We start from the raw sequence: 27,442 nt of genomic DNA on the forward strand, positions 1-27,442 counted from the left end.
TTCTCCGAGTCATCCAAGTGGCGATCTATTGCCATATTAAAATCCCCCCACTACAGGAGAAAATAAAGGATACAATACTCTCACTATAGTACGTCAGAATTGGATCTTACACAGTTAGCGAAGAATGGATTTGAGAGTTTAATTATGTCACAAGCATATACCACAGTTATCGGCCATGTTTTCTGAAATTACCTGATACTCCTTTGTTTTTGTAGGTCACAGGCTTATTCTCAGTATATATCTTTTATACCACACATCCAGAAACAAGCACTATGGTATAATTTGAATTTTATTTTATTCAATAGTAACTTTCAAAGGGGAATTCAATATATACTTGAAGGAAAAAATTGCAGGGCTATGGGGAAAGAGCAGGGGACTGGGAATAATTGGATAGCTCTGTCAAAGAGTTGGCACAGGCATGATGGGCCAAATGGCCTCCTTCTGTGCTGTATGATTCTATAATTTTTGCTCAGCACTTCTTTCCCACCCCAACCCCCTCCCCCAACCTTGAAAAATGCTGACAAATACTTAAAATTAATTTTCACAGTTTATAAAAGCTAAAACAATGGGCCGGATTTCCTGTTTCCTGAACCCCACGGGTGTGTACGAGCTGTGTACACACCTGTAGGGGCCTTGCAAGTGCCGGTTTCAGGCATGCGAAATCCATGCACTAAAACCCAGCACTTCCAATCTGTGACAGGTCATCCACATTCCCGGGAGAAGGGCCTCCACCCGCAGAGAGTTCCACTTTCTGCACAACTTCCGCCCGCTGAAAGCCTTTAGAAATCTTACACCTGGTAAAAGCAGGTATAAGTTTTAAAAAAATAAAACATTTTCACTCATTTATAATTTTAAAATACTTTTAAAAAAGGCGTTTATTTTTAGCCCCGTAAAAAAAATTATTTTTTCAAAAAATAAAATTGTTTAAAATATTTAATTTAATGTAATTTTGGTGTAATAAGGTGATGTTTTAAAAAAAATGTATTTAATGTTTAACTGTAGAGACCTGTCAAAAGTGTGATGGGGGATTCTCATCTTAGATTGGTTTCCTGTGGCCCACATGATCCCAGGGGCGCTTGCGAACCGCATGCGCCCCTCGGATACCTGGGCCTCTGCCCGCGTGAACCCGGAGAGGCCCAGGATCGCAAGCCTTGGGACCTACGGAGCCAGCAGGTAAGTGCGTAGATTTTTTCTGATCGGAGGCATCCGCACGCAGGAATGCTCCACATGAGCCTCCTCCCATTCTACTTCATCTCAACCTATCAGCATAGCCTTCGTGTGCTTATCTAGGTTCCCCCTAAATCCATCTATGCCATTTGCCTCAACTACCCCTTGTGGAAGTGCGTTCTTACCACTCTTTGGGTAAAGAGGTTTCTCCTGAATTCCCTATTGGATTTATTAGTGACTATTTTACATTTATGACCTCTAGTTTTTAGACTTCTGCACCTCAATTATTATCTTGATTGCAAAAACTGTTCACATGTATGAATCCATTAGTAATATTCTTCTTTAAATGCATAGTAATGCTGAATAAACCCCAGCTTTTATTCTGATTATATATCCTACAGTCAAATATATAAATTGCCTGGCTAATAAACTAACCTAATTTTTAAAAATTAGCTTTTATTTTGTCATTGTGACAGTATCACAAGTATATTGTAGAACAGAAAATGAGGGAACTAATAAAATGCATTTTCAACACCAGGTCACATTTGTACTGACTGGCTTGATGCCCACCAAATTAATTGGTTGTCCAATTTTCTGTTGATAAGGATTTTGAAGTGAACAATCAATTGTAAATTGATTAGTCAACGCAGTCTGTACTTCTATGAGCTGCTCAATGCTATGCAAGAACTGACTTTAAAATACAATGATGGCAGCATTTGTGCCTGCTTCACCACAACACAAAAGTTTCTTTTTATCACACATTGTAGTATTCACCTACCTGTTTCAAAAATGCAATTTTATTAACGCTGTTTACTCGCAAGCTCACAAAATGCAGATTAGTTCAGCAAGTGTAGATTCTATTGAATGCTTAGTTGTATTTAATATTGTGTATGTACGTAGAGACTTTTGTCAAATTCTTACTCTGTACACTAATCAGGTACATTCAGAGTAAAGGTTTGCCTATTAGGCAAATAAAGATTAGGCACTAAATAAAGATGATAATCTACCTCGTATCTGCTATTTTGTTTTCATCTTTGATAAGATGTGTCTAAATTTTCTAACTAATGAGACTATTTCATTTAATTTCTCTCTATAAAATCAGGAGGAGAAAAAAAAATTCTGTGATAAACAGTATATTTACTCATACTTATATAAAAGGGGTAATCAAACTGAGGGGGAGTTCAGCTACAATTGAAAAGTCACTGGACACAGTTAATATAAAGAAATTATTATGAGGAGAAATCAATAGCAGTACCATCTGATTAACCATTTCCTAACAATATTGGGCCGGATTTTGCGACCCTACAGGTGCGTATGAGGTGTGTACACGCCTGTAGGGGCCGCACAAGTGCTGGTTTCAGGCATGCGGAGCTAAAATTAGCATTAATAGGGCAGCAACGGCCTCAAAATGGTGTTGGTAGACTTACCGCCCTGTTAAAGCCAACACTCTGCGTGCAGCCACTTTTACAGGGGCTTCCGTTGAGCTGCCTATTTATATAAACAGGTCCTGTAACTAACTTGCAACACGTCCTAGAGAGTTTAGAGGCCCGAGTGGGTGTGTAGACAACACGCATCTTCTAGGCTATCTGTGCTTCAACTTCACAGTGACGCGGGAGATGTGTGACATTTTTATGAGTAGATTTTGGGCCTATACTCGCTGGAGTTCAGAAGAATGAGAGGTGATCTCATTGAAATATAAGATGATTCTGAGGGGGATTGACAGGATAAATGCCGAGAGATTGTTTCCCCTGGCTGGAGAGTCTAGAACTAAGGGGCATAGTCTCAGGATAATGGGTAAGCCTTTTAAGACTGAGATGAGGAGGAATTTCTTCACTCAGAGGGTTGTGAATCTTTGGAATTCTCTGCCCTAAAGGGCTCTGAATGCTCAGTTGTTGAATATATTCAAGGCTGAGATCGATAGATTTTTGGACTCTAGAGGAATCAAGGGATATGGGGATTGAGCAGGAAAGTGGAGTTGAGGTCGAAGATCAGCCTTGATCTTATTGAATGGCGGAGCAGGCTCGAGGGGCCTTATGGCCTACAGTTGCTCCTAGTTCTTATGTTCTTAGGTGGTAGGCCCCTTTTAGTATGCAAATAGGCATCCTATGACGTACATAGGACCCCGATTGCCATTTTAAGACAGAACTGGTCATGCGTGCAATGTGCACACACGGAATAGTATTACTGGCAATAGGGCCAAAAAGGTTGCCGTAATGATAAGCTTTAAATTATTTTGTAGGAGTTCTCCTCCAAGCCTCACAAAAATAATCTAGGCTGTTGGGTGGGTTTCCAGTGCTATGTGTGTGCTCAGTTAGGAGTAGGGGAATCCAGTGCAGCTGCAGTGTTTGCCCAGCTGTAGCAGCTTAAAAGGGCATGTCAAAGGATTGATTTTAACGTTTGTGCAGCAGCCTACCTGTTCTGGCATTTCGAGAGCCAGGCCTCATTTAAATAGAGCTTGTGAGCTGCCACTGCAATATCAGGCAGCAAAATAAGCCTGGGAACGAAGTGCAATCGTGGAGGTGGTGGGGGGGGGGGGGGGGGGGGGGCGGCGGGGAGGGTAAGCTGGGAACAGGAGCAGGCCAGAATTTCTTTGTGGGGCCTAGAGGAGCATTCTTAGCTTTTTTTGGGTGCCTTCAGCTGTATCGCCAGTAAAACTGGGAGAATGCAAGGCACACGTTCCAACCAGTTCTACTGTAAAATGACAATTAAGGTCATATGTACATCAAAGGAGCCCAATTTGCATATTAAAAGAGCCCTACCACTTAAAACAGGCAGGTGCTTTGGCCAGATAGCGGGCAGGCCGTCGGCATTAACAGGGTGGAATGTCTAAATCCTCATTTTGAGGCCATAATCGCCCCGTTAATGTCAATTTTGGAAAAGAAAATCGGGTTTAGTGTAAAACTGCATTATCGCCCGATTGCGCTACTGCTCAAGACAAATTTCTCCGCTCACAATACTGAAACAGAACTTTTACAAAATACTAAATACAGGAAACTTCGCGCTATCCGGCACCGACGGGACGGCGTGATGCCGATCTATGAAAACTTCCGGACAGACCAGCGCTAATGTTGAAGGATATGGAGGTTTTCATCTCCGTATCTGACAACAAACACTGTTGCTTAGCAACAGCTTGTAAACAGTCGGCCCGTACCTTGGAAGCGTCTCTGTAGCTTAGCAACAGCTTCAGAGAGGCTTTCCAGAGACGGACTGTTTAAAAAAAATGCTAGGAGAAGAAAAAAAACCTAACAAAACGGCTGCTGATTTCTGCCGTTAGATCGAGGTTTCCGGACATACAACCTCCGGATAAACCAAAGTTTCCTGTATTGCAAACAGCTACATTTTTGAAGAAAGCTTCCTTTCTTTATGATATTTTACTGTTTCTGTAATGTATGTAAGGGAGAGAACTACTTTTTACAGCTCCTGTATACTGTAGTACCGGCAGTGACCACACCTGTATATAAACCCTGAGTAGTGATCTGTACAGTTAGTTCTAGAGTAACCCTCTTTCAGTAAACACCTGTTGAATCGTTCCCTGCAGTCTGTTGTCTGATTATTGAAGGACACAACATTAAGATACACAGAGCTAACAGTTTCCTTCTGTAAAATTGTATCAGTCTCATGCATCCTGCTTTATTCAGGATTATTATACATATAACTTAGCACTCCAAAATTTAATATTGGCCCGGAATATGCAGTTTTAATGACAGAGAAACTGTCAGCATTTGCCGTCATTACTGTGTAAAACTGACAGGAACTTCTGCCGTCCGCAAATGTGCAGTTAAACGCGGAAATCCGGAAGTTGCCGTCAGTGATACCCTGCTCCTCCATAGGGTGCGCTGTTGCACTCTTTGCAGATGCAATCAGCACAGAATCAGTGATTTGACGTGAAGTTCATCTTTTTACCCACTATTCTCTCTGTAAAAACCATTCAAAAAGTTAAGCCTTGTTGAATGAGGTGTGACAGCATACTAAGTCATAATTACTGCTGAACAACCTCTCTGGCCCTGAAAAACTAGGTATAGAAGGGTGAAGTCTCATTCCCTCCATTTCATGAAAAAAATTCCATAGCTTTTTCAAATAATAAAGTTTTAAAAGTTTGTTTATAATATTTTAGCTTCTACCTTAATCCCATGTGTAAAATGATTAAAAAGTGAATGATAATCAGTGCTTTTTACTTCCTGGTTTGCTGTCTGTAAGAATTCTTCAATCTGATTGGCTACTTGGCCTGCTTGATGACTTCACTGTTCCTGGATGCCAGTGATACCCTATATTTGGGGCCAGAATGAAATTGACATCGTAATAGGGGAAATTGACACTGCAGAGCCTGCTAAATCTTTGTGTGCAGCTTTCTTCAAGGTCAGCGGCGAGCACTGTCCCATTGCACTGACCGCAAAATCTGGGCCAATGTTTGGTGTTCTAAACAAATTGAGAAGTAGTTAGAACTCGTTGTATCTTAAAACTAATGAAACTTAGAACCAAACCATTTATTCACAATAAAAGATACAGAAAAAAGGAAAAGATTAGAGAAATGTGAAAGGTGAAACTATTTTTTATTGAACTTGGCAGCACACGTTGGCTTCTATTTCTATAATTACTGTCATTAAAATAATTATCTCAACATAATGCAATCCCCAGATAGCAATTCAGATGAGTTTTTGAATTTATTTACCTACTATTTTGTTGCAACTCAGGAGGTACTTATTGTTCCATGTGCTACCATGGAGAGACGCATTACAGAAATGGTTTCTACCAAAATGCCAAATCTATTCCTGTGCACTTTTCCTTGTTCATGTTTTATATTTTGTTTTATGTTTTGAACATCCATTTAAGATTCATTCTTTCTGTTTCAAGGAATTGCTTTCTCAATGCAGCAAAGCATATTTTGTTGGCATTAATCTGGTGTATTGAGGAAGGTATTTTTAGCACCAGAGTGTCATTCTACAAGGCATCAAGCCTAGAAATTGCTGTTCATGCGAGGTTAATTGTGGGTTACTAAAAGGTTTTGGCAGTAATAAAGCCTGCTGATGAGAGTTTGCTGTTTTGAGTGTGTGGGCTAAGATGCAGGCTATATCTCTGCACATCATGCCAGCCAGTGAAAAGGAGGAAGCACTAATTCTCCCTGAATCAGCTGTGAACAACATTGAGGAGTCAATTAACCGCCTGAAATGACACTGGGAAGATACAGACAGATGTTTAATCAGCAATATTGCTGTGGAATTGGGTGTAATATCTTATGTCCAAATAAACACTTGAATTGGTGTGGAAATAACTTGCTGCTTTTGTTTCCAGACCCTCTAGAATATTCCATCAAAGAATAACAAAAGCAATTAGAAGAGACAGCTTGAGAGCATAATTGCTACAATATGCTTACTCCCATTAGGGGGGCATCTAGTGTTCAGTTAACAATATGCAAGTACCATACATATCATTACAGAGTGAGAAAAGCCAGTTTTGTAGGCAAGGAGATGCAATTTGTGGGACTAATGACTCCACCCATCCACCGTACAGCACCTGGTGTGCCACACACCGGGGGAGGTGGCTGAAAGTGGATAGCACCCGTCAGTTTCCATAGTCATGGATGTGACTTACTCATAGGCAGCTCCGTCACAATGCACGGCAGATTCCAGCAGGCCACCAGATTCCCAGTAACCTGTCAGTGAAACCCTGCAGCCAATCAGCCCACAGACATACACCTTCCATGGGGAAATCTCTTGTTAGTAATGGCAGAATAGGTGTTACACATCTGAAACAAAACACAAGCACCAAGGGGTAGCATTGTACCAACTCAATCTGGCAATATTCACACGCTACACAATTAAAAAAAATAAATGCACCACACTTGGTTTGAAGATTTGTGCTGAGTATTTTTCATTGATTACAATATAGCAGATGACTAGCGTGAGATAAAAACAGATGATATTTGAACAGCTAAGCATAAAAATGCAAGACAAGGTGGTTTGGTCACAGCAGATGTGGGGGTAGAAATGTAACCTTGAAACTGACCATGAAGGCCAGTTTTGGGGACCAACGTCCCACACCCAAAGGACACCTGTATGACATCCAATGCAATATCAAGCAACTGTTGCACCAGCTTTCCTTTCTGCATTACAATACCATTGCTAAATTTTAAATGGCATTTTCACCTGTTACTCTGCCATGGCTTTGTCATCCTGTGTGCGGAGGCCTTTTTGGGGTGAAATTTTAGAGTATGCAGATGAAAATTATCCTGGAAACCTTCAGAGGGGGACTTGTACTGTCAGGTTGCTCCAACTCATGTGAAACACTGCCTTTAAGACATCAGTGGTATGTTGCACTTGTCAGCTCAATCCACTAACCTAGGTATGTCCTCCTAAAGTCATTTACAGTCTTCCTAGCTGTTTACTAATCCCTCTCATTCTTGTCATCAGCAAATTTCGATACTGCACTCACATTGAGATTTTTAAAATACTTTGGAGTTATAAGGCACAGCATTATACTAGAGGCCAGAATTACAACATGTTCAGGCCTTCTAGACTCTGGGAAAGTCAGCAATAGAATATTTTGCCTTCTCAAGTTGGTGATGCTCGACAGTGGGGATAATGATGACTTAGAAACATGAAGTAGTCAACCAGTTGGAGTTGTTGCAAAATGTCAAACATTTTCATAGATGGCTGGTTGAGAATACAAGTGAGAATCAGGCTGAATATAGAAAGTTCAGAGGGGAAGTGAAACAGGAAATAAGAGGGGCAAAGAGAGAGTATGAGAATAGATTGGCAGATAACCTAAAAGTGAATCCAAAAGTATTCTAAAGGCATATAAATAGTAAACGGGTAGTAAGAGGAGGGGTGGGGCCGATTAGGGACCAAAAGGGGGGACCTACGCATGGAGGCAGAGGGCATGGCTGAGGTACTAAATGAGAACTTTGCATCCGTCTTTATCAAGGAAAAAAATGCTGCCAACGTCATAGTGAAAGAGGAGGTAGTTGAGATACTGGATGGGATAAAAATTGAGAAACAGGAAGTATTAGAAAGGCTGGCTGTACTTAAAGTAGACACATCACCAGAATCGGATGGGATGCATCCTAGGATGCTGAGGGAAGTAAAGGTGGAAATCGCGGAGGTACTGGCCATAATCTTCCAATCCTCCTTAGATATGGGGGTGGTGACAGAGGACTGGAGAATTGCAAATGTTTGTTCAAAAAGGGTGTACGGATATACCCAGCAACTACAGACCAATCAGTTTAACCTCGGTAGTGGGGAAGCTTTTAGAAACGATAATCCGGGACAAAATTGACAGTCACTTGGACAAGTGTGGATTAATTAAGGAAAGCCAGCACGGATTTGTTAAAGGCAAATCGTGTTTAACTAACCTGATTGAGTTTTTTAATGAGGTAACAGAGAGGGTTGATGAGGGCAATGCGGTTGATGTGGTGTACATGGACTTCCTAAAGGCGTTTGATAAAGTGGAGAATAAAAGGGATGGATACAAAATTGGCTAAGTGACAGGAAACAGAGTGGTGAACAGTTGTTTTTCGGACTGGAGGAAGATACACAGTGGTGTTCCCCAGGAGTCGTCACTGGGACCACTGCTTTTCTTGATATATATTAATGAGTTTGACTTGGGTGTACAGGGCACAATTTCAAAATTTGCAGATGATAAAAAACTTGGAAGTATAGTGAACAGTGAGGAGGATAATGATAGACTTCAAGAGGACTGGTGGAATGGGCAGACAGGTGGCAGATGAAATTTAACGCAGAAAAGTGCAAAGTGATACATTTTGGTAGGAAGAACGAGGGGAGGCAAGATAAACTAAAAGGTAAAATTCTAAACAGAGTGCATGAACAGAGAGACATGGGGGGTATGTGTGCACAAATCATTAAAGGTGGCAGGGCAGGTTGAGAAAACGGTTAAAAAAGCATACGGGACCCTGGGCTTCATAAATAGAGGTATAGAGTACAAAAGCAAGGAAGTTATTATGAACCTTTATAAAACACTGGTCTGACCTCAACTGAAGTATTGTGTCCAATTCTGGGCACCGCACTTTAGGAGGGATGTGAAGGCCTTAGAGAGGGTGCAGAAAAGATTTACAAGAATGGTTCCAGGGATGAGGGACTTCAGTTACGTGGATAGAATGGAGAAGCTGGGGTTGTTTTCCTTAGAGCAGAGAAAGTTGAGGAGGAGAATTGATAGAGGTGTTCAAAATCATGAGGAGTCTAGACAGAGTAGATAAAGAGAAACTGATCCCATTGGGGGAAGGGTCGAGAGCCAGAGGACACAGATTTAAGGTGATTGGCAGAAGAACCAAAGGCGACATGAGGAAAAACTTTTTTACACAGCGAGTGGTTAGGATCTGGAATGCACTGCCTGAGAGGGTGGTGGAGGCAGATTCAATCACGACTTTCAAAAGGGAATTGGAAGGAAAAAAATTTGCAGGGCTATGAGGAAAGGGCGGGGAGTGGGACTAGCTGAAGTGCTCTTGCAGAGAGCCGGCACGGGCTCGATGGACTGAATGACCACCTTCTGTGCTGTAACCATTCTATGATTCTATGATTTCCAGCTACTTATAATGAACCAAAAAAATAACGATTTGTGAGTGAGATTATTGAAGATCAATAAATCTTCGCACATACTTTTATTTCCCATCCATTCTCTCATCTTCCTAGCTTAAGATAATCTGGAAGCTATGTTCAACTCAAACCTAGACTGATGGGAAGAACATTTCATTTCTCTGCCACCTGTAATTGTTCTAAGTCTCGGCAGACTCAATTCAGTCAGCATAGATCCAGAGCACAGAATTGTCAATAACCTTAAATCTGCATTATGACTCAATGTCGCTTCAGGGATGGCTGATGTGGGAAATGGAAATACCATATGGACACGGTTCAGAATGTTTTTCTCAGATTGAGTCAAGGCACATTATTAGGTGATGTAGAGGAAGCTCTACACATTTCTACAGGACTGAAATGAATACCATTAAAAGTGTTCATTTTATATGCTGTATAGATATTGGGATAACCCACTTAAAACACTCCCTTGCTTTCAGTAACTGAATAGTAAAAAGTGAGAAAGCAGCAATGAATCTCATCTCTAACAAGATTCCACAGGTGATCAACAAATGTGGCATATTGGATATCAGAAGTAAAATGAGCAAATATGATTGATCAAGAATAAATCATTAAAAGTGAAATGTGATGACACATCACATTTGTTTGCCCAGCAGGAAAGACACTTGATTTTATCACCACAATTCCAATTTTTGGCAACAGTTGTACAGGTAAATTGAACATTATGGTATGCAAGTACATTTAAAGTGTCTGAGTCGAATGAGGGGACACTGACACTCAGAGTTGCAATGGTGCAATCACATTTGGAGTACTGTACTTATGAAGGGTAAAAAGTGTGGTCCCACATTTGTGACCAGAGGAAAATGTATCTATACATATTAAATCAATGACTTATGAAAAAGGGCTAAGTGAGCTATATCTATTCTCATTGGAAAAAAAGAGAAAGGAGATACATAATCCAAGTTCTAAAGTCGTGAAAAAAATCAGTAAGGTAAACATGGAGAAATTCTTAGTGCAGAAGCAGGAGAAAATGAGGAACACTGTAATAAACAAAACCATGAACTAAATATCTCTTATTCAATAATCACATACTTAGAACCGTTAACTTGTGGAACAGCTTGTTGCTTGGTACAGTAAACTAAATTTCATCAGGGGTGGACTAACGCACGGGTCTACGGAGCCCATGCCCAGAAGTCCCAGCAGACATGGGGCCCCCGCCAGAATTGTCTATTGCTGGGGAGCTCAGGTTCATGCACAATGCAGCAGGGAATCCGCACAAGCTTCCATTAGTTTCCACCTCAAACACAGCGAGGCAGCTCTGGCGGCGGCAGGTTTACAAACATACAAAATTGGACGGGCAGAAAAAAACAGCTGGTCCATCAAGCCTGCCCCACACACCATGCTGGCTGGAGCATCATGACTAAGCACTTCCCAGCCCCCACCCTGCCACAACCAAGAATACTTAATGCAGCTCTGAGTTTCACACAGGGAATATTGAATTGGTTGAAGCATTTAATAACAAAATAAGACAGGTTTATGAATCAGCAGAGTATTGGGATACAAGATTGGTGTCAATAAATGAGCAGATGAAAATAGTCAGAGAAAGACTTGAAATGAACTAGCATTTTCTCTTCCTTATTCCTTTTATGTTCCTATGAGCTTTAATACATAGTGAAATACTTGGAATCTCTGTTGGCTCTTTGCATACAACATTTTCTTTATAGCTTTTCTAATATACAACATAAGCACACTACAAGTAGTTAAAGACATGTTTACTTTTACAGGAAGTTTCCTGATTCAAAGTAAATTTTTAAAAATGACAAGGGGGGCAATTTTCGGCAGTGCGTTCAGGCGCTAACGATCCTCCAAGGTGGCCATGATGGGGTCTTGAGCTGAAACGCCAGTTTAGCCCGTGTGCCCCCTCATGTGATATGAATGGTACTTGCATATTACTAACAGAACACTAGATGGCCCCCTGATGTGAGTAAGCAGATTGTAGTAATTACACTCCAAGGTCTCTCTTGTATTGCTTTGGTTATTTTTTGGAGGAATATTCGAGAGGATCTTGGAAATAAAAGCAGTTAGTTATTACCACACTAAGTTTGAGTGTTTATTTGGACGTAACATCACAAGCTCGGCACTCTCCCATTGTGTCGTAAGCAACATGCTGACAGCAACAATTAAAGTTTCAGTTGAATTGACCTCACATTATCATGCATGGTCAGCTGATGCACAGGCATACACAGTACCTAACCAGCTGCGGTTCCGGCAGATTATCAACACACCATGCCGCTGAGACACTGAGCCAAGCACCTGAATTTTAAAAAATCACCACTATATGCTTTAATTTTAAAAAGTATAGATAACGTCAGATCATGTCATGGTGAACCAGGGAAAATCTACAAAAAAATGCATAGAAAAACCATAAATGTTGTTTGTACAAGACAGTCCAGTCCAGTGTTAGTGACAGTGATGCTAGCATGAAAGCTGTTGGGTCAAATCTGAACAGGGTGTTTGAAAAAGTCAGCCACTGAATTACATATATTGAAATAACTGAATTTCTGAGAAAAACAAAAACATTATTAAAAGTGAAAGGACAGAAGAGCACAAATGAAGTTCAGAAAAATCAGTGGTTTAAATGGTTCCTAATTTAGCTAAGTAAAACTATAGACAAACAAATGTGGTACTAGTGCCATCATCATCAGTGAGGCAAGTATTGCATAGAATAGATAAAACAAGCTAAGGGTATCTGTAACTATATCTGTATCTGATCTACAATATGCAATTTAGCTGCTTTCAAATTATGAATTATAGCAATGGTTTACTGAAGTGATCAATAGAGAGTTAGCATTTTATAATATGAAGAGATAACTATGGATTTCCTGATCAGATTCACCTAATTTACAGGTGTAAATTGGATGGGTCGGATTGAAAAATTGAGTGGGATTCTGTGATGCTGAATCTCCATCCATTTTTTTCCTCCATCATATTTTCCACAGTTATTTTCAGGATCCACAGGAAGGGACTGCTCATTTTTTGGGCATTTCCTTGCAAACAGAACATCATGACATCAATTTTATCAATTCTGCTGATTCCTATTCTTGCCTGTAAAAACCAGATGGCTTGGGTTGGTAGTTGTTGAGCAGAAAATGGAATTTAAAGAGCCCAGCATCAAGTTTAAAACTTATTTTGACCTTTTTTTTTGCTGTTGCCAACTACTTTAACAGTTGCCTCTGTGCTACTGGGTAGGTTGCTGCCATTTCCCCATACCATTTCACACAATGTGGTTTTCCATTGGGAATTCCTTTTTGGAAGAAGGCAAGCAGTAGAAGGCTGGCCAGGCAGCACTGGAGGTGCACAGTACCCTTCATTAACTGTCAGTAAACAATGTTATGAAAATGTGCATGGCTCCTTAGGAAACCATCAGAGGAAACCATTTTAATCTCTCTTTTTCTTTTGTTCCACTAGATGTTACAGAGGAAGATAACATAGGCCTCACTGCATCCGGCACTGCCAACACTTCACAGCACACGCTGTCACTCAATCAATCCTTTACAAGCACCAGCTCAGCGATATCCACCTCGGGGAAGTTGGAGAGTGACCGAGAGGGAAGTGCACAGGTGACATTTAGAGCACAAGTAAGTATAAGCAGCTACAGATAGCACTAAGGAGGTAGGTGTTGATGCCCAGAGGGTCAGGATATGTTGCCCCTCAGCTGAACAGCCCGGAGATCTAAATCTCACAGTAACAAAGGGAAAACACCCAAGTACAAAACACCAACATGCCAAGCACTCTTAAGAGCACTCAAAATGATCAGATCTGGATTTTGAATTTTTACAAAGAGTTAATTTGTCCTGGGCTCCATTTTTGAAGCAGGAGCTGAATGGCTGGATGGACATGCATGGTGTGACGTCAAGTGGAGGATAGCGACATGTATGGGATTTGGTGCGCCAGTTCATTGAAAACATGTGTTCAGCAATGCTTATGCTGGGTTGATTTAGAATTTTCATTGAAATGGTTGCCTTTTAGATGTTTTCAGATTTGTTTTCCTTCATACGTGCCAGCCTAGAATCTAGCATAAGCTAACCAACAGCTTTAAAAAACAACAAAGCTCTCCAGGAAGAAAAGTGCCATCATTAACTGTGTTGTATCCGTGTGTTAATGGAGACACGGAATGCAGGAGTTGGTTTCACAGGTGTTTACTGAACAAAGTCTGGAGGTGAACTAACAGATACAAGACACTATACAGGCTTATATAGCCCGAGTGGCCATTACCGGCATTACAGTACACAGGGGGCTCTTAAAGGCACATACACCACAAACTGGGGGAAGGAAGGAGAATGCCAGCCTATACTGAAGGAGTGAAGTGCCAGATTTTTTACAGACATGACCTGCTCTTATCCATGTAGGCATGGGCAAGTCAGACCACCACGAGGCAGGCACACCTGCCTTTGTTCTCTCCTGTAGGACTCCTCCTTATGCTCTAGCTCCCTGATGGCAAAAGGAATTATCAGTCAAATACCCTTCTTACCAGCAGAGACTGTTGCAATTGACAATTAAATTCCCTCCAATGGCAGGTGACAAAAAGTATACACGTAAAATACAGAATTGAACTTATATATGTAAAAAAAAATGCATCTAACTACCACAAAAGCAAACTAAAAAATAAAATAGTAACTCACATTCTCCAAAAAACTAGATACACACACCTTTAAAGGTATTCAGTTCTGAGAGCCAAGAAGTAATTTTGGTAATGCATCATTTTATAACGGTGCTCAGTGAGGATGTTGCAGCTCAGAAGCAAACTATGGAAAATGCAAGAGAAGGAAGCTCTTCCTCATTTACATGCTTTTCACTCCTTCAATGAGGCCTGCATGTATCCGATATACAACCTCCTGCATTACCAGTGCAGCCCAGTCAGAAAATACTAGACAGCAAGCTTCCTGTGCACTTTTGGACCAACGAGTCTCCCCAGAATTTTCTGCCAGTGCATAGCAGCAGAAAATATCCCCTTACATCATAATAAAATTACAAGAATCTGATTGATTACAGAATAAGACTCTAAGTAGTAGAGCTTCCTATTAAAAAATACATACTTTTGGGGAACTAAAAATGTCTTTCACTATTATGTTTGAAGCAACTGTTTGAATTGTCCCTCCTGAACAACACTTCTCCAATCAATGGCATTTGTTTAAAATCAAAAAGTACGAAATAGTAACATGTTATTTCATATATATCAAAATAACAATGTTCCCTGTAGGATGACCATGTCTGGCACTGATTGAGCAGGTGTGCCTAGATAAACATATATTTGACTACTACTGTAATATCGAGTCACCTGCCAATAACTATATTGGGAAGAACTGCAAATTTTAGCCAATAGATTATCCTCTTGCTTGAATGTTAAGTTTCAAGGAATACCACAGGAAGATAATTTCATCCGAAGGTTCGTCACTGCAGCACAGTATCAAACAATTAACCAGAAAAATCCTTTCATAATACCAAGAAAACATTATATTAATGGAGAAAACATTACATTAATGCAAATAGTAATGCACTGTAAAAAGTAATAGGATGTGACCGTCTCACACTGAGGTTTCATGACAAAATTCTTCGACCAATACAACCATAGCACATCAGTGAACTGAAGCGTGTACACATTGGAATTGAATTACTGTACAGTAGCAATTACTTTTCATTCAAAAGCAATAATGAGCATCCGTGTCATAAGAAAAGCAGTCAAAAGGCTGTCTGAATAAAAGGCTCTGGCCAAAACGTTTTTACATCAATTTATGTTTATTCAAAAAAAGTGATAACCAGACCTCTTGGACGTTGTAAATTAGAATCTATCTTTGATCCTAGCTACACATGCCAATAATAATTCTTTTGAATTATGTTGTAATTTTGTATAATTAAATAGGATTTTGCACAAAACTGTGTGTTTATTGTCGTGCATTTTGTTTCAGTATAATTTACCTGCATAAATAAGGTTGTATTTTTAAATATTAAAACTTCATAATAATAATCATATACAGTATATAGATTCTGAGGAAATTTGATTATAACATTCTCAAATACTTTCAGCTAATCACCAATCATATCTAAATCTTTTTCCTTTTCTACCTTTGCTTTTGAGTATCTATTCACTATGTACACATCTTTCATGTTTTCTGTTCTGTGTTTCAGTAACTTATGTTTATCCACATTAAATTCTCTCTGTATTCCTTTGCATCAATTTAATTTCTCCTGATACCTTTCAATGTTATAAACCTCCTTTTTACGCATAACTCAATGTTTTCAGCAAACCTTCCAATGTTATATAAAGTACATATTGTTTAGGAATATTATAAACAGGAAGACACCAAGGGTCCTTGAATAGATATCTGAGGATTCAATTTGTCACTGCCTCCAAACAACCTTGTCCTCTTATGATCTTTTGCTTTCTATTACTGTACCAAGCTTATTTTCAATCCACTTAGTCATAATGTCGCTGTTTAATTTTCTTCAATAGTCGCTAAGTAACCTGACAATAAAATGCAAACTATGACTAGAAATGATTTTCACGATGAACATATATTTTGTCATATACTCAAAATGAATTAGAAACTATGGTACAATTTTCTCCTGATGCACAAAGAGCAATTATTGCTGGCAGAAAACTACCCAATTCCATTTTTTCTTAATTTCTGATAAAATTACCAGCCTACTAAGCAATTTATTTTTATAATAATCTGTACCTGTATGAAATGTGTACATTTAGTACTGCTGGCATATTAGTATGCTGATAGGATTTAGCGATATGGTTTGGTGCTGACAACCTCAGAAGTCAATTTGTGTTTGTTCAACCAAATCTTCACACTGTAGGCATGTTCTGTATATTTGCTGAAATTCTTTCAGGGCTAGCCAGGTTGGTGAGAGATAAAAACGAGCAAGACAAGCGAGAAAGATAGATTCCCACGAAAGGAGCCCAAAACCAGAAAATGTATAGCAGATGAGAATGTGACACAAAATTTAACAATGTGACAGAAATGTCTCAAAAGAATAGCAGCTGAATGGAGGGACTAGTAAAAAAAATAGCAGTCAGAATGAAAGATAATGGTGAGAAGAAAAATAATTGGCATTCCGAGAGAAAGATATAATAAAGAGGAGCAATTATATTTTTAAACAGTTACCTGTAGTGGTGTGAAATGTTTATCTTGTCTCCCACCTCTAATGTTTCTCAGCATTCATGATGAAACTAATGTGTTGCGATTTGTAACTGGTGGGGAGTGGTTGGAAGCACTACCAACTTGGAAAAACAACATTGGGGATGAAATTGGTCTTGGGCAGTAGCACAAAAAGAGCCATAGCGAATTGGTGAGTGAAAGTGAAATTATACTAGATGCTTTGGTCGCTATATAAATGCAAGTTTGTTGTTGCATGATATGTGTGGATCAGTTTATACTGGGTGCTGCATACACAACTATGCAATGTATGACATAATAACATTCAGCAAATACATGTATTTTGCATAGAAATAGTAGCTGAAGTGCCCAAGTGTGTAGCAAGTATAACTTTTGAGCAAAACTGAAATGTATGAAACAGAAGTAAGCCCTTATGTTGCGAGGTAAGTATAAGTATGGCATCAAATCATTGCAGTTCACAGTAAAAGAATTATCTGCCATTTGTTCAGCACACAGAGTTTTCACCAAGACGTGGCAACCTACAATTACAGTTGCAAAGTAATGTAGGCCAACTGCAAGCACATATTACAAGTAGTTCCGCTCAGCTAAAAGGAATAGATTTAGTAGGGTTGCAATGTGTTCCCACTCCTCCTTCCACTCATTCACCTCACCAGAAAATGAGAAACTTTACTGCCAGGTCTTGTGAATGAGTTATACGCAATACATATAGCTGATTAGGTTAGAATGTGCAATAACGGTCTTACAGAATTAATATTTTTCTGCAGCTTGTGGGTAATTCTGAGTAGAAGGATTAAATTCTTATCAGTGGGATGCAGATTCAATGCTCACTAATCATGTGAGCAGTGTACTGCTACAGTGTGGTATCTTTGTGTGCACTTGCACCGAGGACAAGGTTGTCTTTAACAATTGTTTCAGAATATTACCTTTGAAGGTTTTCATGACTGAAAATTTCTATATGATGCAAACTGAAACGCACAGGATTCTGTTACAATGCACATTGTCAAAAAATTTGTTCCAGCAATCTTATGGATGTACTTACTCTTACTGCTTCAGCTTTATTATGAAACATTTGTTCCATATCCTTTGCCAGTTTTTTGACAAGCTGGAGGCCATCTATTTCCTCAACAGTGACAGATTTTTCATGCTCTTTATATTTCTGTAAAAAACAAAAGGAAATCAATTCATGTGTTTAACACTTCTTCCTAGCAGGTACTAAGGAAAATAAAATGTTTCTAGTTAGACAGAACTGTACCATCTTCTAACCTTCATGCCTCAACATAACTACAACAATGACGACACTTCAAAAATACTTCACTGGCTGTGAAACACCTTGGTACATCCTGGAATCGTGAAAGGGAGTATATAAATGCAAGTTGTTTCTTTCTTTGATGTAAACTCTGTAACCTGGGCATTACTGTGATGAATGATATCATACAAACGCTAGTATATTTTGTATCAAATTCTTCTCTACATTACTTTAATGGTGGCATTATCTCATCTATCTATCTATCTTATCTTATATATATATATAAAGCAGTTCTTCTGTCTGTCATTCCGTCTGTCTGTATTGAATAAACTCGAAAGTTATAGAGCGTACCTACACGTGTGTTACGTCGAAAGAAAGCTGACGATTCCAGAACCGTCCTAAGCGTATTAACGTTTCGGCCTGACAAAAATTGCACCCGCGGTATCCAAAAAACGTTCAACATTCCGCTCATTAGCATCGAGTGACGTCGAGGTCGACCAATCGTACGGCGGGTTCCTGGCGCGTGCGGCCGGGCCCTCCTATAGTCAAGTGACGGGACGATTGACCAATCCTACGCTTTGGTGACCTGACGGTCGACCAATCGGTGCATGTGTGGGCGGGCCTTATCGTTCTGAACCGAGGTGAGTCGCCGCCATCTTGATTCTAAACTTTTCATTTCTTTTTCCCGCTTTCTGCGTGTTTCTTTTCAAATCTACATTTCCAGCAAAAAAAAAGTTGCTTTTAAAACACAAATTGTTTTTTAAAAAAGTTAATTAATTTGTAAATCTTTTCTCTAACCTCTATAATTCTCCTACCTTTCACTGTTTTTCCAGGCCCGGGGCCTAGGCTTCTCCAACTGCCAGCAGTGCAACTCTAGACCCAGGCTCCCGGCCTAGGCAGAGACAAACACTGGCAGAGGAGAGAGGGTGTGCTGCCTCAGCTCCATTCCCAGGGTCAGTAGGTGGGGAGGCTTCATAAGCAACTGGGGTAGGTCGCAAGCCCCAAATAATAATCTGAAGATCCTGTGTTTGCAGCTGAGGAAATTTCTTCTGCAGACAGCCCCAGGTTAACGGCAGCCATCTTTGTCAAGGAGGGCGAAAAGTTTCAGTGCGACGCCATTTTGATTCAGTGTGTAACAGAGTGCCTGCGCAGCCATCTTAGTACAGGAACATCCTTTGTTTGAACAGTCAAGCTGTGCAAGGTCTGTAGCTATAGCAACAGCTTTAGCTGCAGAGCTTTAAGGCCACACCCAGTGTTTAGAAGCTGTTGCTAAGCAACAGTGTTTGTTGTCAAATCCAGAGATAAGAATCTCCGTATCTCTCAACATTAACTCTGGAGAGTAGGGCAGTTTTAAGGCAAGCAGGATAGCACAAAGTTTCCTGTACTTTAAGTATATCTCCCCCCCTCCCTTTCCACCCCCCTCACCCCCTTCCCCCCCACCACCCCCCTCACCCCCTTCCCCCTCACCCCCTTCCCCCCCCACCCCCCCTCACCCTCTCTCTCTTCCCCCAGTCGCTCTCTCTTACCCCCCTAGTCCCCTCTCTTCCCCCCCAGTCCCTCTCTCTCTTCCCCCCCGTCCCCTCTCTCTCTTTCCCCCCCCAGTCCGCTCTCTCTCTTCCCCCCCAGTCGCTCTCTCTTCCCCCCCAGTCGCGCTCTCTCTTCCCCCCCAGTCGTGCTCTCTCTTCCCCCCCAGTCGCTCTCTTCTTCCCCCCCAGTCGCTCTCTCTCTTCCCCCCCAGTCCGCTCCCTCTCTTCCCCCCCAGTCCGCTCCCCTCTCTTCCCCCCCAGGTCGCTCCCCTCTCTTCCCCCCCAGTCGCTCCCTCTCTTCCCCCCCCAGTCGCGCTCTCATCTTCCCCCCCAGTCGCTCTCTCGTCTTCCCCCCCCCAGTCGCGTTTCTCTCTTCCCCCCCAGTCGCTCTCTCTTCCCCCCCAGTCGCTCTCTTCTCTTCCCCCCCAGTCGCTCCCTCTCTTCCCCCCCAGTCGCGCCCTCTCTTCCCCCCCAGTCGCTCTCTCTCTTCACCCCCAGTCGCTCCCCTCTCTTCCCCCCCCAGTCGCTCCCTCTCTTCCCCCCCAAGTCGCCTCCCTCTCTTCCCCCCCAAGTCGCGCTCTCTCTTCCCCCCCAGTCGCCGCTCTCTCTTCCCCCCCCAGTCGCTCTCTCTCTTCCCCCCCCAGTCGCTCCCTCTCTTCCCCCCCCAGTCGCTCCCTCTCTTCCCCCCCAGTCCACTCTCTCTCTTCCCCCCGTCGCTTCCCTCTCTTCCCCCCGTCGCTCTCTCTCTTCCCCCCCAGTCGCTCTCCTCTCTTCCCCCCCAGTCGCTCTCTCTTCCCCCCCCAGTCGCTCTCTCTTCCCCCCCAGTCGCTCTCTCTCTTCCCCCCCAGTCGCTCTCCTCTCTTCCCCCCCCAGTCGCTCTCTCTCTTCCCCCCCCAGTCGCTCTCTCTCTTCCCCCCCCAGTCGCTCTCTCTTCCCCCCAGTCGCTCTCTCTTCCCCCCCCAGTCCGCTCTCCTCTCTTCCCCCCCAGTCGCTCTCTCTCTTCCCCCCCCAGTCGCTCTCTCTCTTCCCCCCCAGTCGCTCTCTCTCTTCCCCCCCCAGTCGCTCTCTCTCTTCCCCCCAGTCGCTCTCTCTTCCCCCCCAGTCGCTCTCTCTCTTCCCCCCAGTCGCTCTCTCTCTTCTCCCCCAATCGCTCTCTCTCTTCCCCCCCGTCGCTCTCTCTCTTCCCCCCGTCGCTCTCTCTCTTCCCCCCCCGTCGCGCTCTCTCTTCCCCCCCAGTCGCGCTCTCTCTTCCCCCCAGTCGCGCTCTCTTCTTCCCCCAGTCGCGCTCTCTTCCCCCCAGTCGCCTCGCTCTCTCTCTTCCCCCCCCCAGTCACTCTCTCTCTCTCTCTTCCCCACCAGTCGCTCTCTCTTCCCCCCCCCAGTCGCTCTCATCTTCCCCCCCCCCCAGTCGCTCTCCCTCTTCCCCCCCCCAGTCGCTCTCCTCTCTTCCCCCCCCAGTCGCTCTCTCTCTTCCCCCCCCCAGTCGCTCTCTCTCTTCCCCCCCCCAGTCGCTCTCTTCTCTTTCCCCCCCCCCCCCAGTCGCTCTCTCTCTTTCCCCCCCCCCCCCCCCAGTCGCTCTCTCTCTCTCTCTCTCTTCCAACAAACAACATGCCCCTCAAAAGACCCTCGGCACCGCTGGGCACTTCAGCTAGTTTAAGATAAATGGGTTAACTCCCCCTTTAAAAGAGTAAAGAATTTGAATTAAGTGTGTTAAGTGTTTGTAACACCCAGCCTTTTTAGATCATTCTGAACTGAGCCACTGTACTGAACTCATCGAACTCCAAATAAATCCCAATGCGGAATCAACTCCTGCTGTGAACCAGACAGAACCAAAATCTGAAAACAGGTATCAATTTAGCATAAACTTAAAAACAAATTAGCCACATCCAAAAAAATCGGTACAGTTACATTTTCTTTTTCATAGAGTTTCTCAAAAAATTAGGCACGTTATAGAAGGCTCAAGTGCATGTAAAAATTTCAAAAAGCACCAGTAGACAGGATGGGCCAGAGTGACAGGTGATGTGGTAGTACATGGCAATTGGTGATATGCTGCCATCCGTGGAGACTGAATCACATGGGGTAAAGAAATTGCAAGAGAGTGAGAAAAGACACATGCAACCAACAACACAAAAAACGACAGAGTCAGGTAATGTATTCAGTGATTCACTGTGAGCAATGCCATGAGAGATACATAGGGGTAGAGTTTCCGCTTTGAGCAAAATCAGGAAATTGCACCCAAAATGCGCTGGTTTAGGTTACAGTTCAAGTCCTGATAAAATTCATTTGCATGATCACAAACGTATATCTTCCATGAACCAGCACAATCGGGCAGCGTAATCAAATGGAATTTTTTTTTTTCTTTCCGTTATTCCTTGATGTATTGAAGAGTGGTAACCTGGTGCAGTTTTTATTAATACTGTAACAGCTGAAAAGGGGTTTAATCACAAAAATTAGCAATTTTTTAATAAAAAGTGTTTCAGTCTTCCACCTGTGAGTAAACCTGATGTAAAATCACTGAAAAATGACTTTAAAAAAAAACTATACTGAACCATTTACTAGTTTTCATTGGTGTACACCAGTCACTTTCCTTAGAAAAAGTTTTTCAAAAATTGATATGGAAAAAACTTTTTAAAATGTGCCTAATAGTGCCTGTGCACCTAAGAAAAAGGAAGCACAATTTGAGGAGCCTTCCCTAACCAGCACAATCGTTGGAAACTTGCAATACTGACCTGGGGGGCGTGGGCCAGTTTTGTGGGGCGGTGGCTTGATCCGGACAACTTGAAAAACTTAAACCAAAAGTAAAAGATCACGGAAAACACGAATGCAAGTGATTTTGAACGTAATTTCCACTTACGTTTAAAATTCCCAGATTGTTTGCGCTGGTTTCGGCTGATTGTGCTAGAATCTGGGTGCAAAAACTAGCAGAAAACTCAACCCCACTGTGTTTTTTAAAAAATGCTGATCTTGTGCATTTTTGTCGTATTTGAGAATTTTTATCCAATTTTGGAGGAAGATGGGGAGAAAAATTGGCAAAAACTTTCTTTCTTGGGGAAAACTAAAGGATTAGAACAGGCTCTTGCAAGATTTGTGATGAGTTACCTTGTGGGTTATTTTTTGCTCCCCCCCCTCGCCCCCACCCCCCAACCAGGAGACACAGCTGTGAAAATGTTTTTACTTGTGGAGGAAGCCAAAGGGAGCAGAGAGGAGCAAGTGTGATTAATGTATGACCGATTATCTCTCTTGTGGGGGAAGGGGACTGAGCTAGCACTTGCCCAGTGAAACCAAAAATACATTGGGAAGGAAGACCCAATTGTATGAAGCAAACTCGAGGAAAGAAGCAATTCCTGAACGCAGGCTAAGAAAATATAGGGCCTGTATCTTACTGGACAAATAATAAGATGTAATAATATAATAAGATATAAGCATAGGTTTAAATATTTTTAGTAAATTATTTAAAGTTTTTCTGAGATTTGTTTGTATTATAAATTGTGTTTTTTTAGGTGTGTATGTAGTTAGCTAGCTGAGGAAAGCAAACATGGTTGATCAAAGAAATTGGAAACAAAATTGTTTGGGCAATTTTATTGTAATCATTTAGTGGCAGTTACTGATTTCTGATTGGTAGCTGTGAAAAAATAAATGAGCAATTTGTTTAGTTCATTTTTCTGTGGTTTTGCTGATTTGTAACTGATAGCTTTTCCTACCTATAAAATAATTAAGCAAATCAGCATGATCAATGTAGCAGATAGTGCCTATTTGAGACAATCAGACACAAGTGTGATGGACACTTTTGCTTTTGTGATGCTTTGAAGTGTGATGGGGCAATTTTTCGTCCAATAAAAAGCTTAGCCCACATTTAAAATATTTCTATCCGACATTTTTAAATATGTGGTATCTTTTCTACGAAGGCATTTATTTTTCGGCCCACACCTGTTCCTAAATTGCAATATGGAACAAAAATAGACCTTGCCTGATGTAACTTTTTAACTTGCAAGTCCACTCAAATTTTAATACAAGCGACTCTAGGGGCTGCATTTTTATCAATGGAGGCAAGTAGGAGGCGGGACGACCACTTTTGGGGTTGTAGTCCCGGCTCCATCAAGTTGTGGCCAACCCACTCGATTTTCCCTTGATTGACCTTGTTGAGCCCGCCCAGCAGGCTCAGCAGGCTAATTAAGGGGCCACCCGGCAAACAGCTGACGTCACAGACAGACATTTCATTTGTCAAGAGCTTGTGACAGATGAAATATCAGCGATTGACAGCTCTTTGAAGCTGTCAAACACTGACAATCTGTATACTAGGTTAATTCCTTCCTCTCTCAGGCTGATTTAAGAGATCTCTCCAGACCAGAAAAGCAGAGGCTGCAAACTTTTGACAGCTCGCAGCCATTCTGCTTTCTGTGCCGGTGAGATGAGGGACTCCCGAGACCTGAAGGAAGGAAGCCTGCATTAGTAAGTAAAGGTAAGTTAAAAATTTATTTAAACACTTTACACACACCAAACACACTTACCTCTGCACTCATGCGCCCATCACTCACCTGAAACACCGGACATCTCAAAACCCTCCAAGTCCCTTCAGCCTGACGGTCTGCCCTCGCTAAACTTGGCGTGGTTTGGAGCCGTCGGGCAGCCCACACTTCAGGGATAAAAAATAGGGATTAGGCCTAAAAACTTCCTGTTAAACTACCTGTTAACAGGCAGTTTAATTGGCAACTAAATCCCCCTTCCCGCCTCGGGGGACGCGGCTCCCAGCACAGGTCGGGTACCCGCCTCCTGGGAAACGGGCATGGAGGCGGGTTTCAGGGCGGGATGGGGTTCGTGCCCCCTGATTTCGCGATTTTAACACCCCCACATGCCTCCATTTCCGCCTCCACGGCCCCTGGAAAATTCTAGCCCTAGGAATTTACGGCAGACTTTCCTGTCCTCCCCACCACTTGCGGTGGGAAAAGCAGCACACCCCAAATGCCAATGTCCCAAAACTCCCTCCATCACCATCCCTGGGGATGTCCTGTCCACACCGGCAGGACAGACCCACCCAAGGGTGGTGGCATAGTGGTATACAGTCGGGAAGGAGTGGCCCTCGGAGTCCTCAACATTGACTCCGGACCCCATGAAGTCTCAAGCCTTCAGGTTCAAGCATGGGCAAAGGAAAACCTCCTGCTGATTACCACCTAACTGCCCTCCCTCAGCTGATGAATCAGTACTACTCCTCCATGTTGAACACCACTTGGAAGAAGCCACTGAGAGTAGCAAGGGCACGGAATGTACTCTGGGTGTGGGAGATCAATGTCCATCACCAAGAGTGGCTCGGTAGCACCACTACTGACCAAGCTGGCCGAGTCCTGAAGGGCAAAAACTGCCAGTCTGGGCCTGTGGACAGGTGGTGAGAGAAACCAACACGAGGGAAAAAACCTACTTGACCTCGTCCTCACCAATCTACCTGTCACAGATGCATTTTGTTCCATGACAGCATTGGTAGCAGTGACCCACCCGCCACAGTCATTGTGGAGACAAAGTTTCCGTCTTCACACTGAGGGACACCCTCCCATCGTGTTGGTGTGGGCACTACCACCATGCTAAATAGGATAGATTCAGAACAGATTCTAGCAGCTCAAAAACTGGGGCATCCATGAGGCACTTTGGGGCCATCAGCAGCAGCAGAATTGTATTCCACCACAAATCTGTAACCTCATGGCCCTGGCAAATCCCTCACTCTACCATTTACCATCAAGCAAGGGGGGCCAACCCTGGTTCAATAAGGAGTACAGAAGAGCATGCCAGGAGCAGCACTAGGGCGTACCTAAAAAATGCGGTGCTAAACTGGGGAAGCTGCAAACACAAGGCTACATGCATGCTAAAAAAGTGGAAGCAGCATGCAACAGGACAGAGCTAAGCAATCCCACAATCAACAGATTCAGATCAAAGCTCTGCAGTCCTGCCATATCCAGTCGTTTCAGCTATTCGATTCACTCCACGTGATATAAGAAACGGCTGAGTGCACTGGATACAGCAAAGGCTGTGCGCCCCGACAACATCCCGGCTGTCGTCCTGATGACTTGTGCTCCAGAACTAGCTGCGCCTTGAGCCAAGCTGATCCAGTACAGCTATAACACTGGCATCTATCCGACAATGTGGAAAACTGCCCAGGTATGTCCTGTCCACAAAAAGCAGGACAAATCCAATCCAGCCAATTACCACCCCATCAGTCAACTCTCAATCATCAGCAAAGTGATGGAAGGTGTCATCGACAGTGTGATCAAGCAGCACTTACTCACCAATAACCTGCTCACTGATGTCCAGTTTGGGTTCTGCTAGGACCACTCGGCTCCAGACCACATTACAGCCTTCGTCCAAACATGGACAGAAGAGCTGAATTCCAGAGGTGAGGTGAGAGTGACTGACTTTAACATCAAGACAGCATTTGACCGAGTGTGGCATCAAGGAGCCCGAGTAAAACTGAAATCAATAGGAACTGGGGGGGAAAACTCTCCAAGGCTGGAGTCATACCCTAGCACGAAGGAAGATGGTTGTGGGGGTTGGAGTTCAATCATCACAGCCCCAGGACATCGCTGCAGGAGTTCCTCGGGGCAGTGTCCTAGGCCCAACCATCTTCAGCTGTTTCATCAATGACCTTCCCTCCATCATAAGGTCAGAAGTGGGGATGTTCACTGATGGCTGCACAGTGTTCAGTGCCATTCGCAACTCCTCAGATAATGAAGCAGTCCAGGCCTGCATGCAGCAAGACCTGGACAACATTCAGGCTTGGGCTGATAAGTGTCAAGTAACATTCGCGTCACACAAGTGCCAGGCAATGACTATCTCCAACAAGCGAGTGTCTAACCACCTCCCCTTGACATTCATCGGCATTACCATCGCCGAATCCCCCACTATCAATATCCTGAGGGTCACCATTGACCAGAAACTTAACTGGACCAGCCACATAAATACTGTGGCTACAAGAGCCGGTCAGAGGCTGGGTATTCTGCAGCGAGTGTCTCACCTCCTGACTCCCCAAAGCCTTTCCACCATCTACAAGGCACAATTCACAAGTGTGAGGAAATAGTCTCCACTTGCCTGGATGAGTGCAGCTCCAACAACACTCAAGAAGCTCGGCACCATCCAAGACAAAGCAGCCCGCTTGATTGACACCCCATCCACCGTCTTAAACATTCACTCCCTCTACCACCGGCGTACTGTGGCTGCAGTGTGTACCATCTACAAGATGCGCAGCAGCAACTCACCAAGGCTTTTTCGGCAGCACCTCCCAATCCCGAAACCTCTACCACCTAGAAGGACAAGGGCAGCAGGCGCATGGGAACACCACCACTTCCAAGTTCCCCTCCAAGTCACACACCATCATGACTTGGAAGTATATCACTGTTCCTTCATCGTCGCTGGGTCAAAATCCTGGAACTTCCTCCCTAACAGCACTGTGGTGTAGTGTATGTGCCTTTAAGAACCCCAGGTGTGCTGTAATGCCGGTAATGACCACTCGGGCTATATAAGCCTGTGTATTGTGTATATCCGTTAGAACACCCCCCAGACTTTGCTTAGTAAACACCTATGAACCAACTCCTGGCTTCAGTGTCTCTATCAACACACGGACACTACAGTGGCGACGAAGTGGAAACGGACTTACCTGCAATTCGGCAGCACCTCAAGGACATCGATTCCTCGGGCATCCAGAAGACTCAGGAAAGTGAGAGAAGCTGTGGTTTTTTCACCAACTGGCCAAGCTGGTAGCAGGTACTGCGCTGATCCTTCCTGGGCGTCAGGCTG

The 27,442-nt window shown here is 43.0% G+C and overlaps 1 protein-coding gene across 1 annotated transcript in view; it reads right to left on the reverse strand.

Annotated features, from left to right (window-relative positions):
* The window catches only part of cacna2d3a (calcium channel, voltage-dependent, alpha 2/delta subunit 3a), a 1,196,772-nt gene that overhangs the window by 921,222 nt on the left and 248,108 nt on the right, over positions 1-27,442 (reverse strand). The window contains exon 3 of the mRNA XM_086001643.1: positions 17,934-18,050. Coding sequence (XP_085857769.1) covers positions 17,934-18,050 — 117 coding nt within the window. The remainder of the gene's footprint in view (positions 1-17,933; positions 18,051-27,442) is intronic.

Source organism: Somniosus microcephalus, chromosome 11 (genome assembly GCF_052327205.1).
Source record: "Somniosus microcephalus isolate GS21.2 chromosome 11, FLI_Smic_1.0, whole genome shotgun sequence".
Lineage (NCBI taxonomy): Eukaryota > Metazoa > Chordata > Chondrichthyes > Squaliformes > Somniosidae > Somniosus > Somniosus microcephalus.